This window comes from Mytilus edulis, chromosome 6, assembly GCF_963676685.1.
Source record: "Mytilus edulis chromosome 6, xbMytEdul2.2, whole genome shotgun sequence".
Classification (NCBI taxonomy): domain Eukaryota; kingdom Metazoa; phylum Mollusca; class Bivalvia; order Mytilida; family Mytilidae; genus Mytilus; species Mytilus edulis.
The window spans coordinates 28,009,343-28,034,356 of NC_092349.1; the positions used below are offsets into that span (position 1 = coordinate 28,009,343).

At 32.9% G+C, this 25,014-nt stretch overlaps 1 protein-coding gene and 1 long non-coding RNA gene across 2 annotated transcripts in view; one reads left to right on the forward strand and one right to left on the reverse strand.

Moving 5' to 3' along the window:
• Positions 1–12,665, reverse strand: part of LOC139527456 (uncharacterized) — a 31,394-nt gene extending 18,729 nt beyond the window's left edge. The window contains exons 1-4 of the mRNA XM_071322924.1: positions 12,245–12,665; positions 4,310–4,495; positions 4,033–4,114; positions 2,249–3,751 (exon numbers count right to left, since the gene is read on the reverse strand). Of these exons, the coding sequence (XP_071179025.1) occupies positions 2,249–2,435 (187 nt within the window). The 5' untranslated portion in view covers positions 2,436–3,751; positions 4,033–4,114; positions 4,310–4,495; positions 12,245–12,665. The remainder of the gene's footprint in view (positions 1–2,248; positions 3,752–4,032; positions 4,115–4,309; positions 4,496–12,244) is intronic.
• Positions 12,666–22,799: 10,134 nt separating this feature from the next.
• LOC139526049 (uncharacterized) lies at positions 22,800–23,991 on the forward strand. Its single transcript, XR_011665105.1, has 3 exons — positions 22,800–22,959; positions 23,470–23,548; positions 23,804–23,991. It is a non-coding gene; the product is annotated as an uncharacterized lncRNA (long non-coding RNA).
• The last annotated feature ends 1,023 nt before the right edge of the window (positions 23,992–25,014 follow it).

The following is a 25,014-nucleotide window of genomic DNA, read 5'->3' on the forward strand; positions in this document are numbered from 1 at the left end:
GGTTTCTGACACAGAATGAATGTGTTCTAATGAACTTAAAATTTTTGTTTTCTCTTAGAGCAATTCACTATGCTGTTGAATATTAATCCTCTCAAAACAAGAATGTGTCCTCAGTACACGAATGCCCCACTCGCACTATCATTTTCCATGTTCAGTGGACCGTGAAATTGGGGTAAAAACTCTAATTTGGCATTAAAATTAGAAAGATCATATCATAGGGGACATGTGTACTAAGTTTGAAGTCGATTGGACTTAAACTTCATCAAAAACTACCTTGACCAAAAATTTTAACCTGAAGCGGAACAGACGGACGGACGAACGAACGGACGAACGAACGGACAGACGGACGGACGGACGGACAGACCAGAAAACATAATGCCCCTCTACTATCGTAGGTGGGGCATAAAAATGTTTGAAGAAATTTTCTTTTTTATTTATGAAATTTCAAATGAGAAAAATTGAACCCAATTTTTTTAATCACATCCCCCTTTCCCTTATTCCAAAACTAATCTCAATTAAAATTTCTAATGGAGTTTGCAACAATAACTACTCATTTAAATACATCATAAAATATTAAGATGTAAAAAAAACTGCTTGTTATCACTGAATGTTATTTATTATAATTTATCAGTTGGTAGTAAAAAGTGAATATACATTGTATATTGTATATAACAAAGATTTAAGTTGATTCTGGACAAAGAAAGATAACTCCAATTAAAAAAAAATCTTGCTATTGCACAATATTTTGCAATTAGATATTTCTTGCTTACTATTCTGGACAAAGAAAGATAACTCTAATTAAAAAAAAATTTGCTATTTCACAATATTGTGCAATTAGATATTTCTTGCCATTGCGCAATACTGTGCAATTGAAAAGACTTGCTATTGCACAACACTTAATATAATAATTTTAGATCCTGATTTGGACCAACTTGAAAACTGGGCCCATAATAAAAAATCTAAGTACATTTTTGGATTCAGCATATCAAAGAACCCCAAGATTTCAATTTTTGTTGAAATCAGACTAAGTTTAATTTTGGACCCTTTGGACTTTAGTGTAGACCAATTTGAAAACAGGACCAAAAATGAAGAATCTACATACACAGTTAGATTTGGTATATCAAAGAACCCCATTTATTCAATTTTTGATGAAATCAAACAAAGTTTAATTTTGGACCCCGATTTGGACCAACTTGAAAACTGGGCCAATAATCAAGAATCTAAGTACATTTTTAGATTCAGCATATCAAAGAACCTAACTGATTCATTTTTTGTCAAAATCAAACTAAGTTTAATTTTGGACCCTTTGGACCTTAATGTAGACCAATTTGAAAACGGGACCAAAAGTTAAGAATCTACATACACAGTCATGACAGTTAGATTCGGCATATCAAAGAACCCCAATTATTCAATTTTGATGAAATCAAACAAAGTTTAATTTTGGACCCTTTGGGCCCCTTATTCTGTTGGGACCAAAACTCCCAAAATCAATACCAACCTTCCTTTTATGGTCATAAACCTTGTGTTTAAATTTCATAGATTTCTATTTACTTATACTAACGTTATGGTGCGAAAACCAAGAAAAATGCTTATTTGGGTCCCTTTTTGGCCCCTAATTCCTAAACTGTTGGGACGTTAACTCCCAAAATCAATACCAACCTTCCTTTTGTAGTCATTAACATTGTGTTTAAATTTCATTGATTTCTATTTACTTAAACTAAAGTTATTGTGCGAAAACCAAGAATAATGCTTATTTGGGCCCTTTTTTGGCCCCTAATTCCTAAACTGTTGAAACCTAAACTCCCAAAATCAATCCCAACCGTTCTTTTGTGGTCATAAACCTTGTGTCAAAATTTCATAGATTTCTATTAACTTAAACTAAAGTTATAGTGCGAAAACCAAGAAAATGCTTATTTGGGCCCTTTTTGGCCCCTAATTCCTAAAATGTTGGGACCAAAACTCCCAAAATCAATACCAACCTTCCTTTTGTGGTCATAAACCTTGTGTTAAAATTTCATAGATTTCCATTCACTTTTACTAAAGTTAGAGTGCGAAAACTAAAAGTATTCGGACGACGACGACGACGACGACGACGCCAACGTGATAGCAATATACGACGAAAATTTTTTCAAATTTTGCGGTCGTATAAAAATTGTCAGTACTACACTGCAAATTAAAGGCTTGGGTTCTTAAGTTTTATTAAGTTATCAAACAGCCTCCTAATTATCTTTAAACTTGAGATGATTACCTGATCCTATTGGAAGCACAACTCCTCTGGTTCTCAAAAGGTGGTGGCTTATCTGAGGCGTGACTGCCCGGTCGGATTCAGGCTTGGATTTACCCTTGTGGTCAGGATGACCACATAATATGCTGCTCCTCCTCCACTTCATACCGAGAGAATACCTGTGGTTCGGACACCCCAAATATTCTCCCATGACAGAAAATATTCCAGCCCGAAAGCAAATTAAATGTCCCTCATTTAAATTTGTAAATTTTCCCAGTTTGTTAGAAATTAGGTGATTTCTTATATCCTTAATGCATTCCTTTTACAAAATCACAGCGTTTTCAGCGGGATAGAAGATTGATGTATCACATTTTACATTACTAAAGCATGAGAAACTGCATCTCATCTCAACGTCTGCTTCCATAGTTGTTGATATGGAATATTAACAATAGACATTTTATGGTTTTCAAGTAAGAGAGCTCCATAATTTTACGGGAAAAGGGAGATAATTTCAGGCAAACTAAATTTCTTTTTCTACACTTTTATTAAAAAAAAACACACTTTTACCATGTTTACATGATAAACATAGAAAAGTTATAAAACTTCAATTTGGTGTATAATTATACTGGGTTCTTAGTTGTTCATCCAAATAAGCATCATTCAATAGTGTGCAATTTACAAAGGAATGATAGGAACAACTAGTGATTTAATATCATTATTTTTATTTGTATTACTATTTGTTGGTGATTTTTTTTGTATATTCTTATCTTTAATACTGTAGTGAAGATATTTATACACAAAAAACTGAGAATTGGAATATTGGATGAATCACTTTTTTTAAGATCTGCCTGGTTCTAAAAATAGCTGTACTTTAAAATATGTTATTAATAAAAGCTTTAATAACTGTCAAATCAGAAAGAAGTAAATATACACTTTAATGCTACATTAGTTTTATGCACTAAATGTGCATATTTTGAATAGTGCTTGAAAGCAAAAGGATTGATAATCTAAATAAATACACTCAAATTGAGCACTAACAACTGATAAGTGGCCTCCAGTGGACAAGTCAAACCATGGAAAAAAAATTTACCTGTCTGCCTGGTTTGTTTACAAAGAGTAGACCCGGGGGAGGGGAAACAGACATTCTTTTAAATGTGGCCTCAATGGTACAGAACATGCATATTATATACATATACATAAAATTGAGAATGGAAATGGGGAATGTGTCAAAGAGACATCAACTTGCCCATAGAGCCAACAACAGTGGAACGCCACCAATGGGTCTTCAATGCAAAGAGAAACTCCAGCATCCTGAGGAGTCCTTCAGCTGTCCCCTAAACAAATATGTATACTAGTTCAGTGATAATGTATACAATTATAGATAAATACTTACGTTGCTTCTGTGAAGGTAAACTTATCAACTCCAAATACTTTTCCCAGAGGATCTTTTTTACAGAACACGATACTAGGGTCATTCTGATTATACAACTGTCTGCTACCAATGTAATCCTTCAGATAACTACAGACCTTCAATTTACACATAAACCAGTTGAAATTAAGAATGCAAGTTTTTATAGTGTCAAAATTGATATGGTAGCATTTTTACAATAACATGAATAATAAAAACTTGACATAAATTTCTTCATTTATTATTATGTTTACAGTACTTAAATATGTTGATTGCAATAAAGATAAAATCACTACTGAAAATATGAATAAAAGCTTTAATTATTGTGAAACCTGGTGCTGTGCAGTTTTGGCATTAATAAAATCATGGAAATAATTTCTGAATTCAGAGAAATTTTTACCTCTTTTCTGGTTAACACTTCCCATGATGCACCTACTTGTTTAAGTACAATGACGGTCAAGAAATTCACGTCTGGGTCTGACCTACAAATATAAGACGAACATTAATTTTGACATTTGCTTTCAATACAATTCTCATGTTTACAAGTTCTACTATAGATAGATAAAAAGATTACAAATTAACAAATATCCAGAAAACATAATTCCCTCTACTATAGTAGGTGAGGCAAACAAATCTCCAACGTTTTAAGAAACTGCCAACACTCTCTGATAACTTACCATAGGATAATTGACTTCATATTCTTCAGTTGTTATGCAATGGGACTCTGTGAGTTGCTTCAAAGTAGATACATTTGATCCTGCAGGTGTGCTGTATGAATCAGGAGACTGTCGTACAATTAAATTTGGATTATTGCACACGTTTACTTGGCTTGATGTTACTTGACCACTTACAGTGTAATTGTGCTGAAATAAAATGAAATTATGAAAATATTTAAATTGAATTAAGGATGCACACCTCTGAGTGATTTTTGGGTTTATAAGTCTTGTAAAGACATTATAAATCATATGGTGGTGCACTTCTTTTTTAGCAATGTTTAGCTACAGCCCTTTTAAAGTACCAAATTTTCATGATTTTCCCATTTTTCATCAATTTTTACCTATTTTTGGGCTATTATCATGAAAAAAACACCCAAATCCACAATTAAACTTTTTTTCATCATTGTTCATACTTTCAATTAAGATGAAGAGGACCAATCTGCAGTGGCGGATCCAGAGGGGGGGGGGGGGTTCCGAAAGTTGGAATCCCCCCTTTTTTTTGGCCGATCAATGCATTTGAATGGGAGCATATAGTTAGAATCCACCCTTTACTCTGTGTTGGGGACCCCCCCCCCCCCCCTTTAAAATGGCTGGATCCACCACTGAATCTGAATAAGTTTAAATTAAAATTACTATACATAGGTAGGTATTAATATAAGAAAGTTTTATCATATTTTGATGCTTTTTGAGTCAAATTCACCATGCTGTCGATTTTGTAAATTTGTGTGTTTGAAGAACAAAATGCATATTTTTTTAACTTCTTTGTTATAAATGATTGAGAAAATACATATCTAAGAAATTTGAAAAGAAAAAAGAGATATGGGATGTACATGCTTCTGGTAAAATCATTTTTTGTACCCCTCACCCATTTTCTAAAAATTTTGCCTAAAAAGACTGACTGGATAATGTTGATTGGTAATAAAATTTTAAAAATTGATAACTCAACCAGATGCTCCGCAGGGCGCAGCTTTATACGACCGCACAGGTTGAACCCTGGACGGTTGGGGCAAGTATGGACACAACATTCAAGCTGGATACAGCTCTAAATTTGGATTGTGATTAAATAGTTGACACAGCATAGGTTTCTGACACAGAATGAATGTGGTCTAATGAACTTAAAAATTTGTTTTTGCCTTTGAGCAAATGAGAAAAATTTAACCCGCCCCCCCTTTTTTTCACACACCCCTTTCCCTTTTTCCAAAACTGATCTCAATTCAAATTTCTAATGGAGTTTGCAACAATAACTACTCATTTAAATACATCATAAAATATTAAAATGTAACAAAAGGTGCTTGTTATCAGTGAATGGTAAAGATTGTTTTAATTTATCAGTTGGTAGTAAAAGTGAATATACATTGTATATTGTATAAAACAATGATTTAAGTTGACTCAATTACTATTCTGGACAAAGAAAGATAACTCCAATCAATTGAAAATTTCTTGCTATTGCACAATATTGTGCAATTAGATATTTCTGGCTATTGCGCAATACTGTGCAATTGAAAATATTTACTATTGCACAATACTGTGCAATTGAAGATTTCTTGCTATTGCGCAATACTGAGCAATTGAAAATTTCTTGCTATTGCACAATACTGTGCAATTGAAGATTTCTTGCTATTGCTGAATACTGTGCAATTGAAAATTTCTTGCTATTGCACAATTCTTAATATAATAATTTTGGATCCTGATTTGAACAAACTTGAAAACTGGGCCCATAAACAAAAATCTAAGTACATGTTTAGATTCAGCATATCAAAAAAGCATAAGAATTCAATTTTTGTTAAAATCAAATTTAGTTTAATTTTGGACCCTGTGAACTTTAATGTAGACCAATTTGAAAACGGGACCAAAAATTAAGAATCTACATACACAGTTAGATTTGGCATATCAAAGAACCCCAATTATTCAATTTTTGATGAAATCAAAAAAAGTTTAATTTTGGACCCTGATTTGGACCAACTTGAAAACTGGGCCAATAATAAAAAATCTAAGTACATGTACATTTTTAGATTCAACATATTAAAGAACCCCAAGGATTCAATGTTTGTCAAAATCAAACTAAGTTTAATTTTTGACCCTTTGGACCTTAATGTAGACCAATTTGAAAACGGGACCAAAAATTAAGAATCTACATACACAGTTAGATTTAGCATATCAAAGAACCCCAATTATTCAATTTTTGATGAAATCAAACAAAGTTCAATTTTGGACCCTTTGGGCCCTTATTCCTAAAGAAAACTGTTGGGACCAAAACTCCCAAAATCAAACCCAACCTTCCTTTTATGGTCATAAATCTTGTGTTTAAATTTCATAGATTTCTATTTACGTAAATTATGGTGCGAAAACCAAGAATAATGCTTATTTGGGCCCCTTTTTGGCCCCTAATTCCTAAACTGTTGGGACCTCAACTCCCAAAATCAATCCCAACCTTCCTTTTGTGGTCATAAACCTTGTGTTTAAATTTCACTGATTTCTATTTACTTATACTAAAGTTATTGTGCGAAAAACCAAGAAAATGCTTATTTGGGCCCTTTTTGGCCCCTAATTCCTAAAATGTTGGGACCTCAACTCCCAAAATCAATCCCAACCTTCCTTTTGTGGTCATAAACCTTGTGTCAAAATTTCATCGATTTCTATTCACTTTTACTCAAGTTAGAGTGCGAAAACTAAAAGTATTCGGACGACGACGACGCCAACGTGATAGCAATATACGACGAAAAATTAAAATTTTTGTGGTCGTATAAAAACTACTCATTGTAATTACACAATCGTTTGATTATAATATTTTTTTAAATTCATTAATATTTTCCCCTTGTATCACATATTGAGGTCTTCAATGCAGCCAGAAATTCCCTCATCCTTCAGATGTCCCCTAAACAGTCAGGGGACTTACTTAAACAAGTGATTTTCTAAATCACTGATTCAAGTAACATTATTTCCATAAAGGTTGGAAGTTAGAGTTGTCTTTCTTTAATAATCACCTATTTAAGTAGTACAAATAAATCACTAGAAGAAGTGATTTAATATTAGTGTAGCTTTAAATATAGAATACTAATGATCCAGGGACTAATTATGTTTCTAAACTTATCAGAACCAACATCTGTGTTGTCTAGGATGACCAGGTCATTTCAGGTGATGACCTTGTACTGAATCTAGGATAATGAAATAAAAATCACTTGTTTAAGTATCAGACCTTAATTTCCTTCCCAAAAATCACTTCTTTAAGTATCATTCTTTTAATAACCCCCACTAATTTCAACACCCCCGAACAGTGAAATTTTTATCGCGAACAGTAGAATTTTATTACATAATCTGAAAGATGAAACCTTGAACTTCACAGGAAAAATACTCCCACTGCTGTGAAAAATCTTTTAAGAAAGTATCAGTTCATTATGTAAAGCCATTATTATAGTATTTTTTCAACTAAAATAGAATTTTCAGGTAAATGATAGCATCAAAGGCATAAAACTTGCTACTTAAAAGAAGCAAAAAGTTCATATTTTTTAATTTTACTAATTAAAAGATGTTATTTAAACCTATGTGTTTAAAATTTTGAAAAAACTACAAAATCCCAATTTGTGACAAAACCTCGAATTTGCTACTCAAATAAGTGATTTAAAAATCACTTATTTCAGTAAGTCCCCTGACTGCTAAATAAATATATATGTAAACCTCAGGTCTGTGTACGACCTCAAATCTGTGTCTGTTTCTCAAATTTATGCCCCATTGTGACGTCCATCGCTAATCTATGTCCGTAAAAAAGATTCAGCCTCAAATCTGTGTCCGATTTTCAATCGTGACGTCATTTGCAAATCTATGTCCGTTAAAAAAGATAAGGCCTCAAATCTGTGTAATGTTTTAAATCCTTTTTCCAGTTTGTTTCGCCATGTGCACATTTATGCCCATCTAATAAGTTCGGCATTGTAGGTTTTTTGTTTTATAAAACGTTTCTCAACATCAAAGTCTTTTTGCAACCTTGTATTTTATTTTTGTGGGTAAACATTAGTGTTCCAATTTGTTTTCTATTGTTGAATGTTACATATTCTTACGTTGAGTTTCGTTTGTTTACATGTCGTATATGCTTTTCATTTATCTGCCTAATCCATTTTAAAAGATCATTGTTATGTAATGTTAATGTTAAAAACAATTGGCGCGTCTGGTTTGTATTTGATTGATTGTTTGATGTTAAACGTTCAGTGGCAAGTATTCCATGAATTTCACGACAAGATTAATTAGCGTTTGATAACGGATTGAAAAGTGATTAATATGACACAAGTTTAGTATTTTTCTTTTATTATATCGACACATCCTTTATAAATATGGAACGAATAAAGGAGGATTGTTTGGGTATAGACTGTCTCCTAAAATAAAGCACCGAACAGGATAGTCTTAAGGTGCACTAGGTCCAAGTAGTCCGACTTGCTGATACGCATGAGCGTATGCATGAGCGTCATTTACATGCTCAAGAGTATCTTGGATAAATATGTCGTGAACACCACTATTTATTTAAAAGAAAATTATCTTTTAGGAAAAGGTTACAGAAATATACAGGAGCACTCGACCAATCGTAAGGCCTTTTTTTTTTAATTAGTTGGTTTACGGACAACTAGTGTCAAAGGTTAGGGTCGGAGGAGGTAAAAAAAATAAAAATAAAATAGCAATCTTAGATTTTTTTTTTGTTCACGTATAACTGTTCTGAAAAATTTGAGTTGGAGGAAAAAAAAAAAAAAAAATGCCGTTCATTCATGACATTACAGGGGTTGAGGAGGAGAAATAGTTTAGCTCTTATCTTGATATGCTTTGCATTTGATGGATGGATGGTCAATTGTTGTTTAATGTCTAGTGGCTAATCAGATGCATAATTAGGATGAGAATATGATAATGAGAAATGAAATGCTAAACTGACACACTGAGCCAGAATTTAAATGTGGTAGCTCACAAGGTAACAGTTCCCCCAAAGATATGTTACCTTACCCAAACACATTATTCTGACTCCTTTAGTATACCAGTATTTTTTTGTTGAATTAAATATAAAATATATGAGTCTTCAAGAGAAGAAATAATTTGAGTCTTGTCAGAGAGGCTAAATTTAGTTTAAACACCTTGACACTTTAATTTGAAGTCAAACATTTGTTTATCAGCTATTGGAGAGCATGGGTTTGCCTTAGTCTGCCCTGAAGTATAAGGGTCTACTGATTTATATTTCATTCTTGTTCATTGGGTTGAGGTCTCATTGACATATTCCACATTACCATTCTTTAAAATTCTATATTATAAAACCATGTATTTGTATGTATATACCTTTGAGTTGGCAATGCGTCGTATTTTTTCTGTGCTTTGAGTAGGATTGAAAAAGCATTAAATTTATCATCCATGTTCAGCTTTGCACTTTTTTCTGGAGGTGCTCCTTCATTTACATCAACAAATATAATTTTTGCCCCAAAGGACGCAAGCACTTCTACGGGTGTACTGGTAGGGGTGTCTGCCCTAGTTTTGTTTGGTGGCGAAACTGTTTGTACCTTGACAATGGCAACATTTTCATCAGCCATATTGTCGAATATGGCATCGCCGATTGTTTGCTTAGGTTTGCATTTGATAAAAGTGCTCTCAGTACGTTGACCATCAAAGTTAATATTCAACTGAAAGTAGATGAAGCCGTCAGACTCCATGGTCCTCCCTCGTTGGGTTTTTGAATTCGTCTGCGTCATTTCGAAGCTTTTCAAAATACGCCGTTCACTACAAACGCTTTATTGACACAGACAAAACGTTTTGGAACGCCTCGGATTTTTTTATTCACAGCACTCGAAAAATCGGGTCGGCGGAATAAAAAACAACACGAAATCAAAATTTTAATTTTATTTCACTTTTAAACAAAATCGGGTCGGCGGATCCGTAAACCAACTAATTAAAAAAAAAAGGCCTAAAGTAATAGTTTTGTGTATTCTTGTTGAAAGGTGCATATTTTTATAAATGTCCTTGGTCTAAATATTTTATATTCTTTCACAAAATTTTTCAATAAATAAGATTTCCAACTGTCATTGATTGAACCATAAATTGTATATTATATGATATATATCAAGTCAGTATGATATGTCTACGACTCTAAACATGCTAAATGGTCTTAAAAAATACAGCATGTATAATATATATTCTTTTTTAAATAAAAGACATTTCAAAAGGAAGAAGAACACAGCCGATAGTCCAATATTATTAAATAAATTATTTCTGCCTCTTTTCTTGTTATGGCAAGTAACGTTAAGTTAGGGCAATTTTCGTTCGTTCCTAAGATGTTGAGAAACCTCCAATAATATAAGTCATTTCCCTTAATTTAATATTAAGTTGGTATGTGTTCTCCATGTGTGTGCAAGGGCTCAAATATAGTTTATGGTTAAGTAAATCTGGCTAAATTATTTCGCTGGTATTTATAATATTGTTTAAAGTACGGTCTTATGACTTTTTTTATTAAGTCATTTCTCCATGTATGTGGTTAAAATCTTTACATGACTTATGTGTTAATATTGTATGCCGCCTTCAAAAATGAAACTGCACATATTTATTTACTAAAAAGACAGTAAAGGATGAATATTTGGAACGTCTATGACGCAATATTAAAAAGGACATAGATTTGCTGAAAGGACATAGATTTGAGGCTGGACATAGCTTTGAATCTTACATATATACTAGTTCAGTGATAATTAACATTAACAATGTACACAAAGCAATGGATGCCGGAAGTGGTATTTTGTGAAGTTCTAGAATGTTTTTAGACAATAGGAAATCAGGATCGAAATGAGCATTAGAAAATTGGCATTTTTTAGCAATAATTGGGAACAACAATACACCTTATCGCTATTTGTCTGCTATTACTGGATATCACACAGGTTCCCATAAAATTTTGACTTCATAAAGCAAAATATCTGACACCACAATGAAAAAGTGATTGTTGTTGACGTCAAAAGTTCAAGCGGCCGGGTCAGCCAGGATTAGCGATAAGGTGTATGAAAACATACCTTAAGAAATGTTTTTTTATTCAAAAGTGCAGAAAAAAACGTATTCAACACTGTTTTTCTACGCTGTAGTGACGTCAATGCGTAGTTTCCCCATGTCTTACATTATGTAAGTTCAAACACAAATACCTAACGAACTGACAAGATGACCGATTTTAGACTACGGTTGGATACCCATTCCGGTCTAGGTCCCCGAGATGTGTGTGGGAGGATGAAAATCACCCTACTTATGGTACTGAATTTCCAGCGCCCCGAGTCAAGATCGAACCTGGGACCTTTAGCACTGTAGCCATCGGTCTTAAATACTAGACCACAAACCCACATAATTAATTTTAAACAAAAACTGCCCAAATTATCCGCATAGCGATTATATTGCCTTCCGACAGAATTTCAGCTGTAAAATCTTGTGAATATGAGTTAGTAATTGTATTGTAACTGTATGTAAAAAAATTGTTTGTATCCATGTATCTATGCAAATCAATGTTCTTTTTCCTTATTCATGTATGCTCTGTATGCCCCTTGTGGGCCCTTAAGGAGGCTCGCGGGTATAAGATTTTCAGAAAAAAATTAAACATTAATTTTTCATTACAAATTTTATTGATTACCTTAAGTAGCTGTTACTTTATCATATGGTACAAAAATCATTCCAAAAAATCAATTCGTGTTGGCCCCAGCAGACTTTTAAAATGTAGATGCCATTGAAAAAGCTTCAAATTATCTCCCTTTGGTGCAAAAATGCCATTTTTTGGCATAAAAATTGAAATATCTTTTTTAACTCATCGGTGACCTATATTTTTTTATTGTTTTCGAATAAGCTGTAACAACAACAGCCCAAAATATGTTCTGTTCTGTTCTGTTCTGTCTCTGCCCACATTTCAGTCCTAACCTTTTGAGATATGATGTAACATCCCTGTGGCAATCAAACAACTTTACTAAATAATTTTGCGCCATGTGGATGTAATTTACTGAAACTATACTCTGTATGCACAAAACAAATCAGCATCCATGCTGTATACAGCGCCACCTATAAATAGTTCTGGAAGGGAGATAAGGTAAACTTCTTCTTTTAAATCTTCACATCCTTTGTAGGACAACCACACCGTTACGGCGTGTAGAACAAAACCCACCACCACGAATGTAGGAATATAATATGTACACTATATCCTCCACTAATATATACAGGATCACTTTCTAGTTGCACGTATAGCTTGTAGTATGTATTCTTAGTTGCGTTTAATAGGCTAGTTACCGGACATATATACAGGGGGATTATATATGTTTACGTAGTAAAATAGTAAAATAGTTCATTCTTAAAGATAAATGTTGTAAAATAAATTACTTCACTCACGCTCACGTTCGCACTGGTAAAAAGAATAACAAGCTTGCAGCATTAAAATCTAAAATAGTTCGCCTTTCACAATATAGACCTGAGACTACTATAACACAGTCACAGTATAGACTAAGGCTCTCAGTAAAAGCTAAAAACACTTTGTCTTTTCATCAGAGACTCTGTTTTCATCAAAATCGAATAAAACGTTCATAGTGTCTAAAAACTTAATCCACGCATAGAATTTGTCGTTTTACATCATAAAATCTAATAAAAAGGTTTTTAAGACATCATCGTATCTATATATTATAGCACTTTGTGCGACGTTTACGATCTAGGCACGCACTGTAAATGTAATGGCAATTGTCATGTTCTTATCTACATAGTTCTAAAACTTGTCTTCGTCTCAACTCGGACGATTTTATCCTCATCTAGGAAGGAGAGTAGCGGATTCTACCAAGGATTGCCGAATGAGAAAATGTTTCTTTTTTTTTTTTTTTTTTTTTGTATAACCTTCATCAGTTCAAATAATGATAACATAGAATTTATTGTCGTTCTTTGCAAATCAAAGAACTGTTGTTTTGTTTTACAATTTTGGTTTGGATACATAAAGGATCACAAAGGGAAACTGATATCTTTTTTCTATAATTCAAATAACAGTTTCATGATTTTTGTTTGTTTGTTTTTTTAATTTTTTTTTTATATGTGCTCAAGTGTTTCAGCGATGATCCTTTTGTGCTGGATTTTGTACTGAATAAACTTTAGTTAGTTAGTTTCTATACTAATTTTTTATTAAATGGCTATCCGCAATATGTTTAATGAGATCATTTAGTCTGAGTTGTTTGGGTTGAGTATCAAGAAAGAAAACAAATTCTGCTGTGTGCAGCATAAACACGAAAATTTTGATAATTACATGGCAGAGGGAGAGGGCAGGACTTTTTAGGGACGTCGGGATCGGCTGTTTTTAAGCTCGGAAAATTTTGATAATTACATGGCAGAGGGAGAGGGCTTGACTTTTTAGGGACGTCGGGATCAGGTGTTTATAAGCTCGGGATTTCGGGATTGACCCTTTCGGGATCCAAGATTTATTTTTTCTAATTTCGGGATGTCGGGATTTAAATTTCTGTAAATTCGGGACCTCGATTATTTAGATCTAGAGGATTTTTTTTTTTTTTTATTACAGACAGTTTTTGTACTAGTGTAAATTGATTTTATATTTTTATGTTATATATTAAGTAAAAATATGTTGAATTTATATGTAGTAGTTTAAGACAAAACCGATTGAAAATCTGATTGAAAAAAAATACCATTTACCTGAATGGTCTCAAATATTAGATAGTAATAGAGAAACAACAGTCATATCACATCCCATATAATAAATAATAAGAGATGTTTCTGGAATTACGTATATCAAAATATTTAAGTTTAGTGCTTTTCGGTAAAATCCTATTTATTACAGAAATTCAACCTAAAACAAAGACATCTTTTTAAATAACAAGATACCTAAGTCGGAAGAATGAATATTCTAATTAATGATTAAAAAAAGGAAGCTGAAAATATCCAGTGGCGTAGCTTGCCTTCTGTTCATACCGAGGCAGGGGGTCAGGGGGGGGGGGCACAGTTGCTGTTCAATGTTATTTCATCATAATAATGTTTATTATATGCCTTACTATCTATACTCAAAGCTATAAAAATAACAAAATACGACGGTGAAGGTATCACATTAGACAACCAATGAAAAGTCAGTTTCCTGACTTGCTAGCAGTTACAAAAAGCAGGAACATATGTACATATATATGTATATTGACATACTGTTCCCAGCAGAAAGCCAGCTCAAATGCCTAATGTCTCCCAATATATTTCCAAGCCGTAGTACACTCTAATATAGTTGGCTGTACATCACACGTCATATCACAAGATAGCATGACCTTGCTCGATGGATAGAAGAAACCTGTACAAAATGTTCAATACAGAAAAAAAACGCAAATATTAAGGTTTATTTGTAATAAGTTTAGTGATGATAATATGTTTGGTCGTAGGTCACGAATCAACGAATTATAGATAATCACCACAAAATGACTGCTGGATTGAACAAACGAATTTCAGGATAAACAAGGAGAAAAACATATGCTATATGTAAAGTGTAGCACGGCACTTGTTTTGGTGGTGTATTCCTTCGAAGGTCTTGAAATTACATATTGAATGATTTTTAACTTTTTTTTTCATTCACGATGAACATGCCAACCGGGGAATAACTAAGATTTACTTTATTCTGAAGTCTTCATTATAAATGAACAGCATTCGGTTGATTTTTTTTTATATATATACAAACTGACATTATGTATTAACTAACAGACATATTTCTCTGGAATTAGTGATTCCTTTAAATATTTTAAATTCCCTGCTTGTGAAAACGTACTATGAATTTAAAATAGCGAGAATAAAACTTCAGAACCACAACATATAAATTATTTTCTGTGCACTATAATATATATATAAATGTAAATGCATATTTTGTTTTGTTTAGTACCAAAGTCAATGAACATAGTCGTAGGGGAACATGTCAACGGTTATAAATGAGGGTTTGAATGCTTAGAATGGGATTATCAAATATTTATTTTTTAATCATTGTCGCCAATAATTTGATTTTCCTTTATTTTATAAGTTAGCACCATTTTAAATCCATATTCTTTCAAATTTAAATTAATTTCAGGACCGATTTTTCTGTTTTCTTAAAACCTCACCCAGGCCCTCATATACTAGAAATTATTCTGACACAAAATAAACTAATTGACCTAATTCAATGGTAAAGTGATTTGATCGGGTGACTCGTGAGTTGCATCCTCATCTATTCTACTCACTGTTTTCGCTTGCAATGGGGTAGGACAAAATAAATCTGTTGTCGATTTCCTTTTACTCTGACAAACTTGAATTACAGAAAACTACCGTAAAGGGTATTTCCAAGTAGAGGAGGGAAAGTTAATTCAAATGTTCCCATAAGTCTTGAATAATTCGTAAAGGGTATGAATCAATAACCACGCCAACAAGACATAACAAGTTGCTACATTATTGTTTAGTAGCCAGTTTGCTGCAATAATCATTTAAAAGAAAATACAGTGAAGGATTTGTTTTTTACTGAGGCAGTTGCATCGGTTGCCTCAACGTAAGCTACGCTCCTGATTATCTATTAAAGGTCTTTTATAACAGCGGTATTTGTTAAAGGGACTGTAACGATTAGACGCGTGCTCAAAATCAGCATGCATGATGAATTGGTTACCGTTATGTGGTTAAAAGCTTGATAAGTGAAATGACAGCTTTATTGTACCTACGCCTACGCAGGTCAATTCAGTTCAATGATGCACCGTCTAAAGTTCTCGAACTTATATCATTAGCAACGACTAAGTAAATACATATCAATTGAGTTAAACATTTATATGCAACAGTTTTATCAAAAGGTGCGAAGAGATGTAATTTAGTATTATGATTTGTATTTTTTTAAGCTTTACATCAGTAAGATACAGTCCTGCATGATCTAAGCCGTTGAGATTTTTTCTCAGTTATAAAAAGGCAAAGTAAAGCTATTAATCTGTTATGGCATGCAGATAATAACATATGCTAAAACAACAAGTTCTAAGGTTTTAGGATTTTCTGATAACCACTCAAAGATAGAAAAATATAGTACATGTTCTAGGAATGGGACAACTTTGACAAATTATCTATACACATACATTTAATGCATTAAAAAAGAATGAAGGAAATTGAAAAGAAACTTCAGTTTTACATATAATATTAGGTTTACACATGCATTTAATAATCTAACCATACTCATTTTGTTCTAATAACCTATAGTGAGACTTATAAAACAATATTAACTGTTGGTTTTTTTTTCAATGTAATAATGTCAAACTGTTACCAACACAAGAATGACGTTTAGATTTAAACCGAAAAAAATGACTATTGGATGGTTTTGATTTCTTGCGTTATGATATAATAGACTAAATATCAAAAACAATGTATGGATATAAGTTGTTTGCTTCACGTCCACTGGACAATATTTCATGAAATTCAGGACGATACTAATTAACAAAAACTTGCAGATGTATTAGCATTAGCAAAACTCATATCCGTGAATATTATATGAATGCATGGTCGATTTTGAAACTTTTGCTTATATATTATATATACTTTCAATGTTGAAGTTGTGATGGAATGTCTGTCAATCAAAGATGGACCCATATAAAGCTGCTCAGTCATAATATTTGGTATGCAGTTGAAATAATATTAGAACATCTCATTTCTATGCCGCAGAGTACATGGCCCAGTCGCCACAGTCCGCATAGTGTACTGTTCATTGACTGGAACTTTTCGTCTATGTTACTGGCACGATTTAAAGTTTGATTATCATGATTATAGGTCCCTTATATTAATGATATATGGTACGCAATTGGATTAACATCGACATATCTAACTTCACTGAGATAATTTAACTCTACAATCCATGAAGTTTTTCACCAGTTATTTAACCGTGTAATCGTTCGGGGTTTCCCTTACAAAACATGCTTAACTAGTATATTTATATAGGAAGATTTGGTATGATTGCCAATGAGACAAATCTCCACATGGTCAGAGAACAAATGCACAAAAATTATACAACTATTAGTTAACGTACGGTCTTCAAAAATGAACAAAACCCACACCACATATAGTAAGCTATGAAAGGCCTCAAAATGGCAAAATGACAAATATAAAACAACTTATGTACAACAACAGCGGAAAAATATTATGATACATAGCAATAAATGCAAGAATACAGATTTTTACAGGCTACTAACTTGGTACATGCACATATAGAATTCCCCATATTAAGTTTTTTTTCTGGTGCAATTGACTACCTATAAACTGGTATTTAAAAAAAATGAATACATGGTATGGTTGCCAATGAGACAACACTCTACAAGAGACCAAATGACGCTGAAATTTACAGATTTACATTAGGTCGCCACGTGCGCACGGGCTTCAACAATGAGTAAAACCCATGCCGTACAGTCAACTATAAAAGGCTCCAAAATGACAAATAAAAAAAATGACATATGTACTAAAACAATGAACGGAAAACAAATATGATATACAGCAATAAATGACAACCACTGGTTTACAGGCTCCTAAATAAGAACAGACACATATATATATATATAGATATATATACATAATGTGACAGGGTAAAATCATGTTTAAGGCGCCAAGCATTCATGACTTTGGAAAATGGTGTAACGATTGTAATATTCGATTAAAGAAAAAATAAAACAATTAAAAATGAGCTTTCCAAGATTTTCTGTACTTATAAAACGACGAGGTGGTGTGATTACCCTCCACAAGAGACAAAATGACACAGAAATAAACAGAACAATGATCGAGATCTTCAGGTGTGATTACCCTCCACAAGAGACAAAATGACACAGAAATAAACAGAACAATGATCGAGATCTTCATTTGTACTTGTGAGAGAACGACACGGATGCAATCAACTGAAAACCAAGATATCTTATCCTAATCAATTAATAAATCAACATGTCTACGACATCTTTAGAATTTCACTCATTTCAAGTGTTTATTTCATCGCATGTTATTTAATGCAAATGTGTAACTTCTTGAGATAGCGGATAACTGCAAGCTATTTTCTTCTAACTAGAATACTAATATAGAAACACTTGTATGAGAAATCTGACAAGGGCAGAATAGCCCATCTCCGAACCGTAACCACCAACAGAAGTTTCATCCTTAAAGACATTTATGCAGCAACATAATAATGAGAAAATGTAGTATAATTGCCAATGAAACAATTAGTACAGACGAGAGTCAGATTTTGAACTTTTGTTTGATTTTGTAGACTGGGTATCACAAATCTTTTTATCTAAAAAAACAAATGCCTTTAGTGGGAACTCTCGAGCTGAAACCTACACTATTCAGGCTAGCAGGGACAATATACTTTGTTCTAGTTTTGTCATTTTTGAGCATGGGATCGTTAAAGAGACCGTTGTCAGTGGTTCAAAGTATTGCTAGTCAAAGACATAAAATTGAGAATGGAAATGGAGAATGTGTCAAAGCGACAACAACCCGACCATAGAGCAGACAACAGCCGAAGGCCACCAATGGGTCTTCAATGTATCGAGAAACTTCCACACACGGAGGTGTCCTTTAGCCGGTCCCTTAACAAAATGTATATTATATATAGTTCAGTGATAATGGACGTCATACTAAACTCCGAATTATACACAAGAAACTAAGAATAAAAGACTCATAGAGGCCAGAGACCCCTGACTTGGGACAGAGGCAAATTGCGGCGGGGTTTAACATGTTTTTCGAGATCTCAACCCTCCAAACATGTCTTCTCAGTTAGCGAATGCTCCTTTTGAATAGCGATTGCTTTATTTATTCTCAGAATTACTCTTTTCTATTGGAAATAGATATTCTACATTATTAGGTGTCGACTTTGAGTAAGAAATGTAACCTTATCCTTGGAAATCTTATATATCTTCTCATTACTTATTGCTTTCCTAAAGGTAGCTGACAAAACATTAAGATAGTTTTGCTTTAAAAATATCTATTCCACTAGTTGTTGAAAATTATTAAAGTTTGAGCCCGTTTATATCCAGCGGTACATATTACAGTGTTATCCGGATTCACCATTAAACGATTCGAGGAAATTTCTATTGTCAAATTCAATTTCAAATAATAATATTTATGTTTAACAAAACTATGATCTGTTTGTGAAACGCGAAGGATATCTAATGATTGGTGTGTTCATTGTTGGTCTTTAACGCCACTTTTATCATTATTCGCTATTTCATGGCATGTAGAGAAAAACTTGGACGCCCGGAGAGAGACACTGACCTTCGACATGGAATCTGTCCATCTTTGTCAACTACGAATGAAGTGAAACTAAGCACCAAGTGTTCAAACTCTGAAATAAGTAAGGAAGCAGTATTTTTCACTAATGAAAGAAACTTGTTTCTCACTTTATTCAGTTTTCGTTTGATATATAGTTTTATTTTCTATTTTTCAAATTGGAGAAACAAAGAGGTTTTAAAAACGAACTGAAGAATAAAAGGTAGCAAAATGCTAAGTTCTTTCAAAATATTCTTTTATCGCTAAGAGGCTGGCTTGTCATGCCAAAAAATTGCCTCCGTTGAAATTTCAAACATCCCATAGAGCAAATTACATCGATGATTAATATTGACTTTATGGTATATGGCCGTTTTCTAAGCGATACGTGCATGCAGGTCATAAATTAAAATAATTTGTTTAGTAAAATCAAATCTTTAACTACTTATAGGTGCCGTAGGAGGTCATGCAGAATTTTTAACAAGGATTTTTTGGCTAGATCAGACAATTTAAGACCAGAAAGCATTGCACTGATGTATGTCCATTATTAATTTTTCAGTAGTCAAAATTCAATGTTAAGGGATGTATAATGAATAATGATATAGTTTGTATTTCTGTTTTCAAGATAAAAAGTGAAGGTTAAATGTATGGACGACCTGAAAACCAAGACATATATAAGATTAAGGTTATTTTTAAATATGTATTTTCACTTGACATTTGCTGTTATTTATCCACTGATTATAAACCATGTCGATTGTGTCACAATGATTGCTACATGGGTTACGGAAAAAACACGCAAGACAAGGAAGAAATGGCCAATTTTGATTATAATGGAATGGATATTTTAAGTAATGGAATGGACTGCAACGACACTTCAGTCCCTAATTACAGATATACTTTATATATACCTTATTCAAAAGTTTATTAATTGAGGAAAAAAGGTACATAGTTACTGTGTTCCACAACGCATATTAGAGGAGTAACGATACCTTCATATCGAAATACGCATTAACATTAAGTAATAGATTAAATTCTCTTAAATGATGGAATGAACTGCTGCGACATTTCATCCCTTAATTCAGGAAAACGTTGAGACCATTTGAAAGTTCATTGCTGTCGCAATGACCATTAGAAGGGTTACGGAGGATCTAATTGACAAAAATACGCGTGAAAAGAAAGAATTTTGAATGAAAGCATGGATGAATAATGTCATGATCTGTTGCCACCCTTCAGCCCCTAATTTAAGAAATACCTTTAACCTCATTCGAAAGCTTAATTATAGAGGAACAAAAACTGTATAGTTAAAATGTAATGCGGGGGAGTAACGAAAGACAAAAAATCGAAATACATGCGAGCATTAAAAAATACAACTGTAGCTTATTTTAGATATAACATGTACGCATGGAATGGATTACTGTGATCCTTCAACCCCTAATTACAGATATACATAATACCTCATTAGAAAGCCTATTAATAGCGGAACAAAATGTATGTAGTTAATATGTTCCGCAACGCATATTACAGGAGTAACAAAGGATCTTAATGTCAAAATATACATAAACATTATGAAATAGCTTTTTTAATAATATAATGAACTGCTACGACTCGTCAGTAATAGTATCGTTATTCAGAGGCAGTAACTCATGCCCTAATTAGGGAAAACTTTATAGACAATGAGATAGTTTACTGATAGAGAAACCACAATGACGTTTTAATAGGGTTACAGGGGACCAAAATGCCAAAATGCGCGTGAAAATAAAAAAGCCAATTTTTAATAATGCAATGGATTGCTTCGATAGTTCAGATCCTAATTACAAATAAACATTTTACCTCATTCGAAAGCCTATTAAAAGAGTAACAGAACGTATATAGTTAATATGTTCCGCAACGCATATTGGAGGAGTAAAGAACTACCTTTAAAAAATCGAAATACGGGTGAACATTATAAAATAGCTTATTTTAAATCATGAAATGAACTTCTGCAACCCATAAGCCCCTATAATTAAGGAAAACTTTATACACCATTTGCAAGGTTATAAATAGAGGAACAAAATGTTTATAGATAATATAGATGTGCGGGGACTGCCCTAATGACAATTAAAAGGGTTATGGAGGACCTAAATATTAAGTAATAGACAATTTTGAAAAATTGAAATGGATATTTTTAATAATGTAATGGACTGATGTGAACCGTCAGACCTAACTCCATATGACTTTAAATCTCATTAAAGCCTACTACAAGAGGAACAACATATATTTAGTCAATATGATCTGTAATAAAATTGAGAATGGAAATGGGGAATGTGTCAAACAACCCGACCATAGAAAACACAACAGCCGAAGGTCACCAACAGGTTTTCAATGTAGCGTATATCAGAGGAGTAATGAAGGACCTAAAAAATCGAAATACGGGTGAACATTATATGGTTTTATTGATAGCTTACTCTGAATAATGGAATGGACTGATGCGACCTGTCAGCCCCTTATAAAAGAAAACTTTATACACTACGTGAAAGCTTATTGATAGAGAAACAAAATGTATTAGTAATACGTCATTCAATGACCATAAGAGAGGTAACGGAGGAATTAAATGAGTGAAAAGAAAGAAATTGCCAATTTTGAATAATGGAATGAATATTTTGAAATAATGACATGAGCTACTGTTACCCTTCAGCCCCTAATTACAGAAATACCCTTAACCTCATTCGAAAGCTTAATTATAGAGGAACAAAAGGTATATAGTTAATATGTTCCGCAACGCATATTGGAGGAGAAATGAAGTACCTAAAAATCGAAATACGGGTGAACATTATAAAATAGCTTTTTTTGAATCATGAAATTAACTCCTGCAACCCGTAAGCTCCTACTTAAGGGAAACTTTATACACCATTTGCCAGGTTATAAATAGAGGAACAAAATGTTTATAGCTAATATGTGCCCCAATGACAATTAGATGTGTAACGGAGGAGCAAAATACAAAAATACGCGTGCGCACTGTAAAAATAGTGCTTAGAATTTAAACGTGTTGCAAGACTTATGTGCTTAGGAAAGTGTTTAATTTCTAAGCATTAAAAACTAAACATGTTTTGGCTCTCAGCACTTCGCACTAAACATGTTTTGGCTCTCAGCACTTTGCAATAAACATGTTGTTGTGCTAAACATGTTTAGCTACATCGTCAAGTATATGAAGCTAAACGTGTTTAAATTCTAAGCACTTTCAATATTTAGACACTTTCCTAAACACGCTTAGAATTACAACACATTTAGGCCGAAGACGGCATGCATACCACGTGCTAATTTTTGAGCGGGAAGAAGAAACAAAGAACCCGAAGTCAAAGGCCACGCTGTTTACTTCTGACCATAACTGACCGTAACTTAACTGTTTCAGAAAGGTAAGGAGTTATAATTATACTGATTTTTATTTTGTACTGCCAATTTTAAATGATTATTGACAGTAATAAGTATTATGTACAAGTACACTACCGTATAGTCAATGCAGGAGAAAAAAAAGGGGGAACCATCCCACGAAACAAGTGCTTGTAAGAGATTTTAGTGTTCAAACTATCCTGTGTAAAGATAAAGAGTTGTTTAATGTTCTATCATGCAAGCTAGCACTTATTATTATTATATATATATATATGTTCTTGGAAAGGAGTTCGTGAGGACAATTTTCCTTTGGTACTCCTCGGCAGATTATAATGGAACATGAAGGGAAGCGGAATCTGCAGAGTGCATCATTCGCAAAACCATTGTCATATCGAGTTCATTGCTTTAGTAAGCACTTCCTAAATGCACAATCAACATTTGCTCAAAATAAATAAAAAGAATGCTTGTTTTTCTTCAATAGTTATAAGCCGTTGTGCTTTCTTATATTTTTATTGATATGTATTGTTTTATTCTAGATGAGAGAAGTGCAGAGGAAATCATTTGTCTTGACATGCTAAAAGAGGAGATAATGCACAGTAGCAACTATATTGCTAGGTAAGAATCCGAAGTGTATTTGATTTTAAAAATGTCAATATATATTTGATCAAATGAATGATATTAAGCATGAAAAGAAGTTTTATATTAAAAATATCAATTTACTCATCAGTACATTTATGCTTTTATACCACGGTTCTAATGTTGTTATCTTGATCTTAAATCATGCATTTACTTTTTGGTGTTGTAGTTCGTATACTTATATTTTTAGATTAATTCTACTTAGTTGCTTATCAATATTTTTCTATCTTTCAGGCCAGTGACCAGCAGTTGGGTACTAAGAAAGGAGAAGCTCTTATTGACTTGTAAAATGAAAACAGGACATTTTCAAATGGTTTTGATTGGTCAATATTATGTATATGTACGTTGCTATGAATTTATGATTTTATGAGTTTATATTTGATTGTGTTCAATGATTAACTGGAAATAAACAATTACATAAATTCCTTTGTTTCATATATCTTGTAATTTTGTTTTTAATCCTAGAATTAGTATAATAATAATTTCATTTCAAAAGTTCTAGACTGTTTAATGAATATTTGAAATGAAGAAAAAATGCAATAGTCGAATGTTGACAATTGAATTAAAGAAAATACTCATTCAGATTGAAAAGGTATTAGTCACAATCAATTTGAATTGGAAATTCAAGTTTCTTAGTTTGATGCGTTTGGCTCCTTTTGTGATGGTATGAACACATGTAGTATTGAAAGCTATCTTACGTTTTACAGTCTAGCCTTCCGGAATATTAGTTTATTTGGGGTCTTATGTATGAAGTAACGGCTTATCGCACTAAAACGATAAACATGTTTCTTCACGACCCTTTATGGTCTAAACATGTTTACATTCAAAACACTTCACAGCTAAACGTGTTTCCTGACAAAACACTTCAGAACTAAACATGTTTCCAGATACAACACTTTACAACTAAACATGTTTACAGTCTAAGCACATTTTAGCAAAACATGTTTCTAGTCTAAACACTTTACATCTAAACATGTTTACAGTCTAAGCACTTTATAGCTTGACACGTTTAGGCTGTTAGCACATTAAATATTAAACATGTTTAGATTTAAAACATGTCAAAAATCGGTTTCACAAATGTGTTTAGGAAAGTGTTTAGGCTCTAAACACAATTTTTAGAGTGCATGAAAATTAAGAAATAAACAATTTTGAAAACTGGAATGGATATTTTTAATAATGTAATGGACTGATGTGAACCTTCAGCCCTAATTACATATGACTTTATATCTCATTTGAAAGCCTATTACAAGAGGAACAAAAGATATTTTGTCAATATGATCTGCAATAAAATTGGGAATGTGTCAAACAACCCGACCATAGAAAACACAACAGCCGAAGGTCACCAAATGTAGCGTATATCAGAGGAGTAATGAAGGACCTAAAAATCGAAATACGGGTGAACATTATGGCTTTATTAATAGCTTACTCTGAATAATGGAATGGAC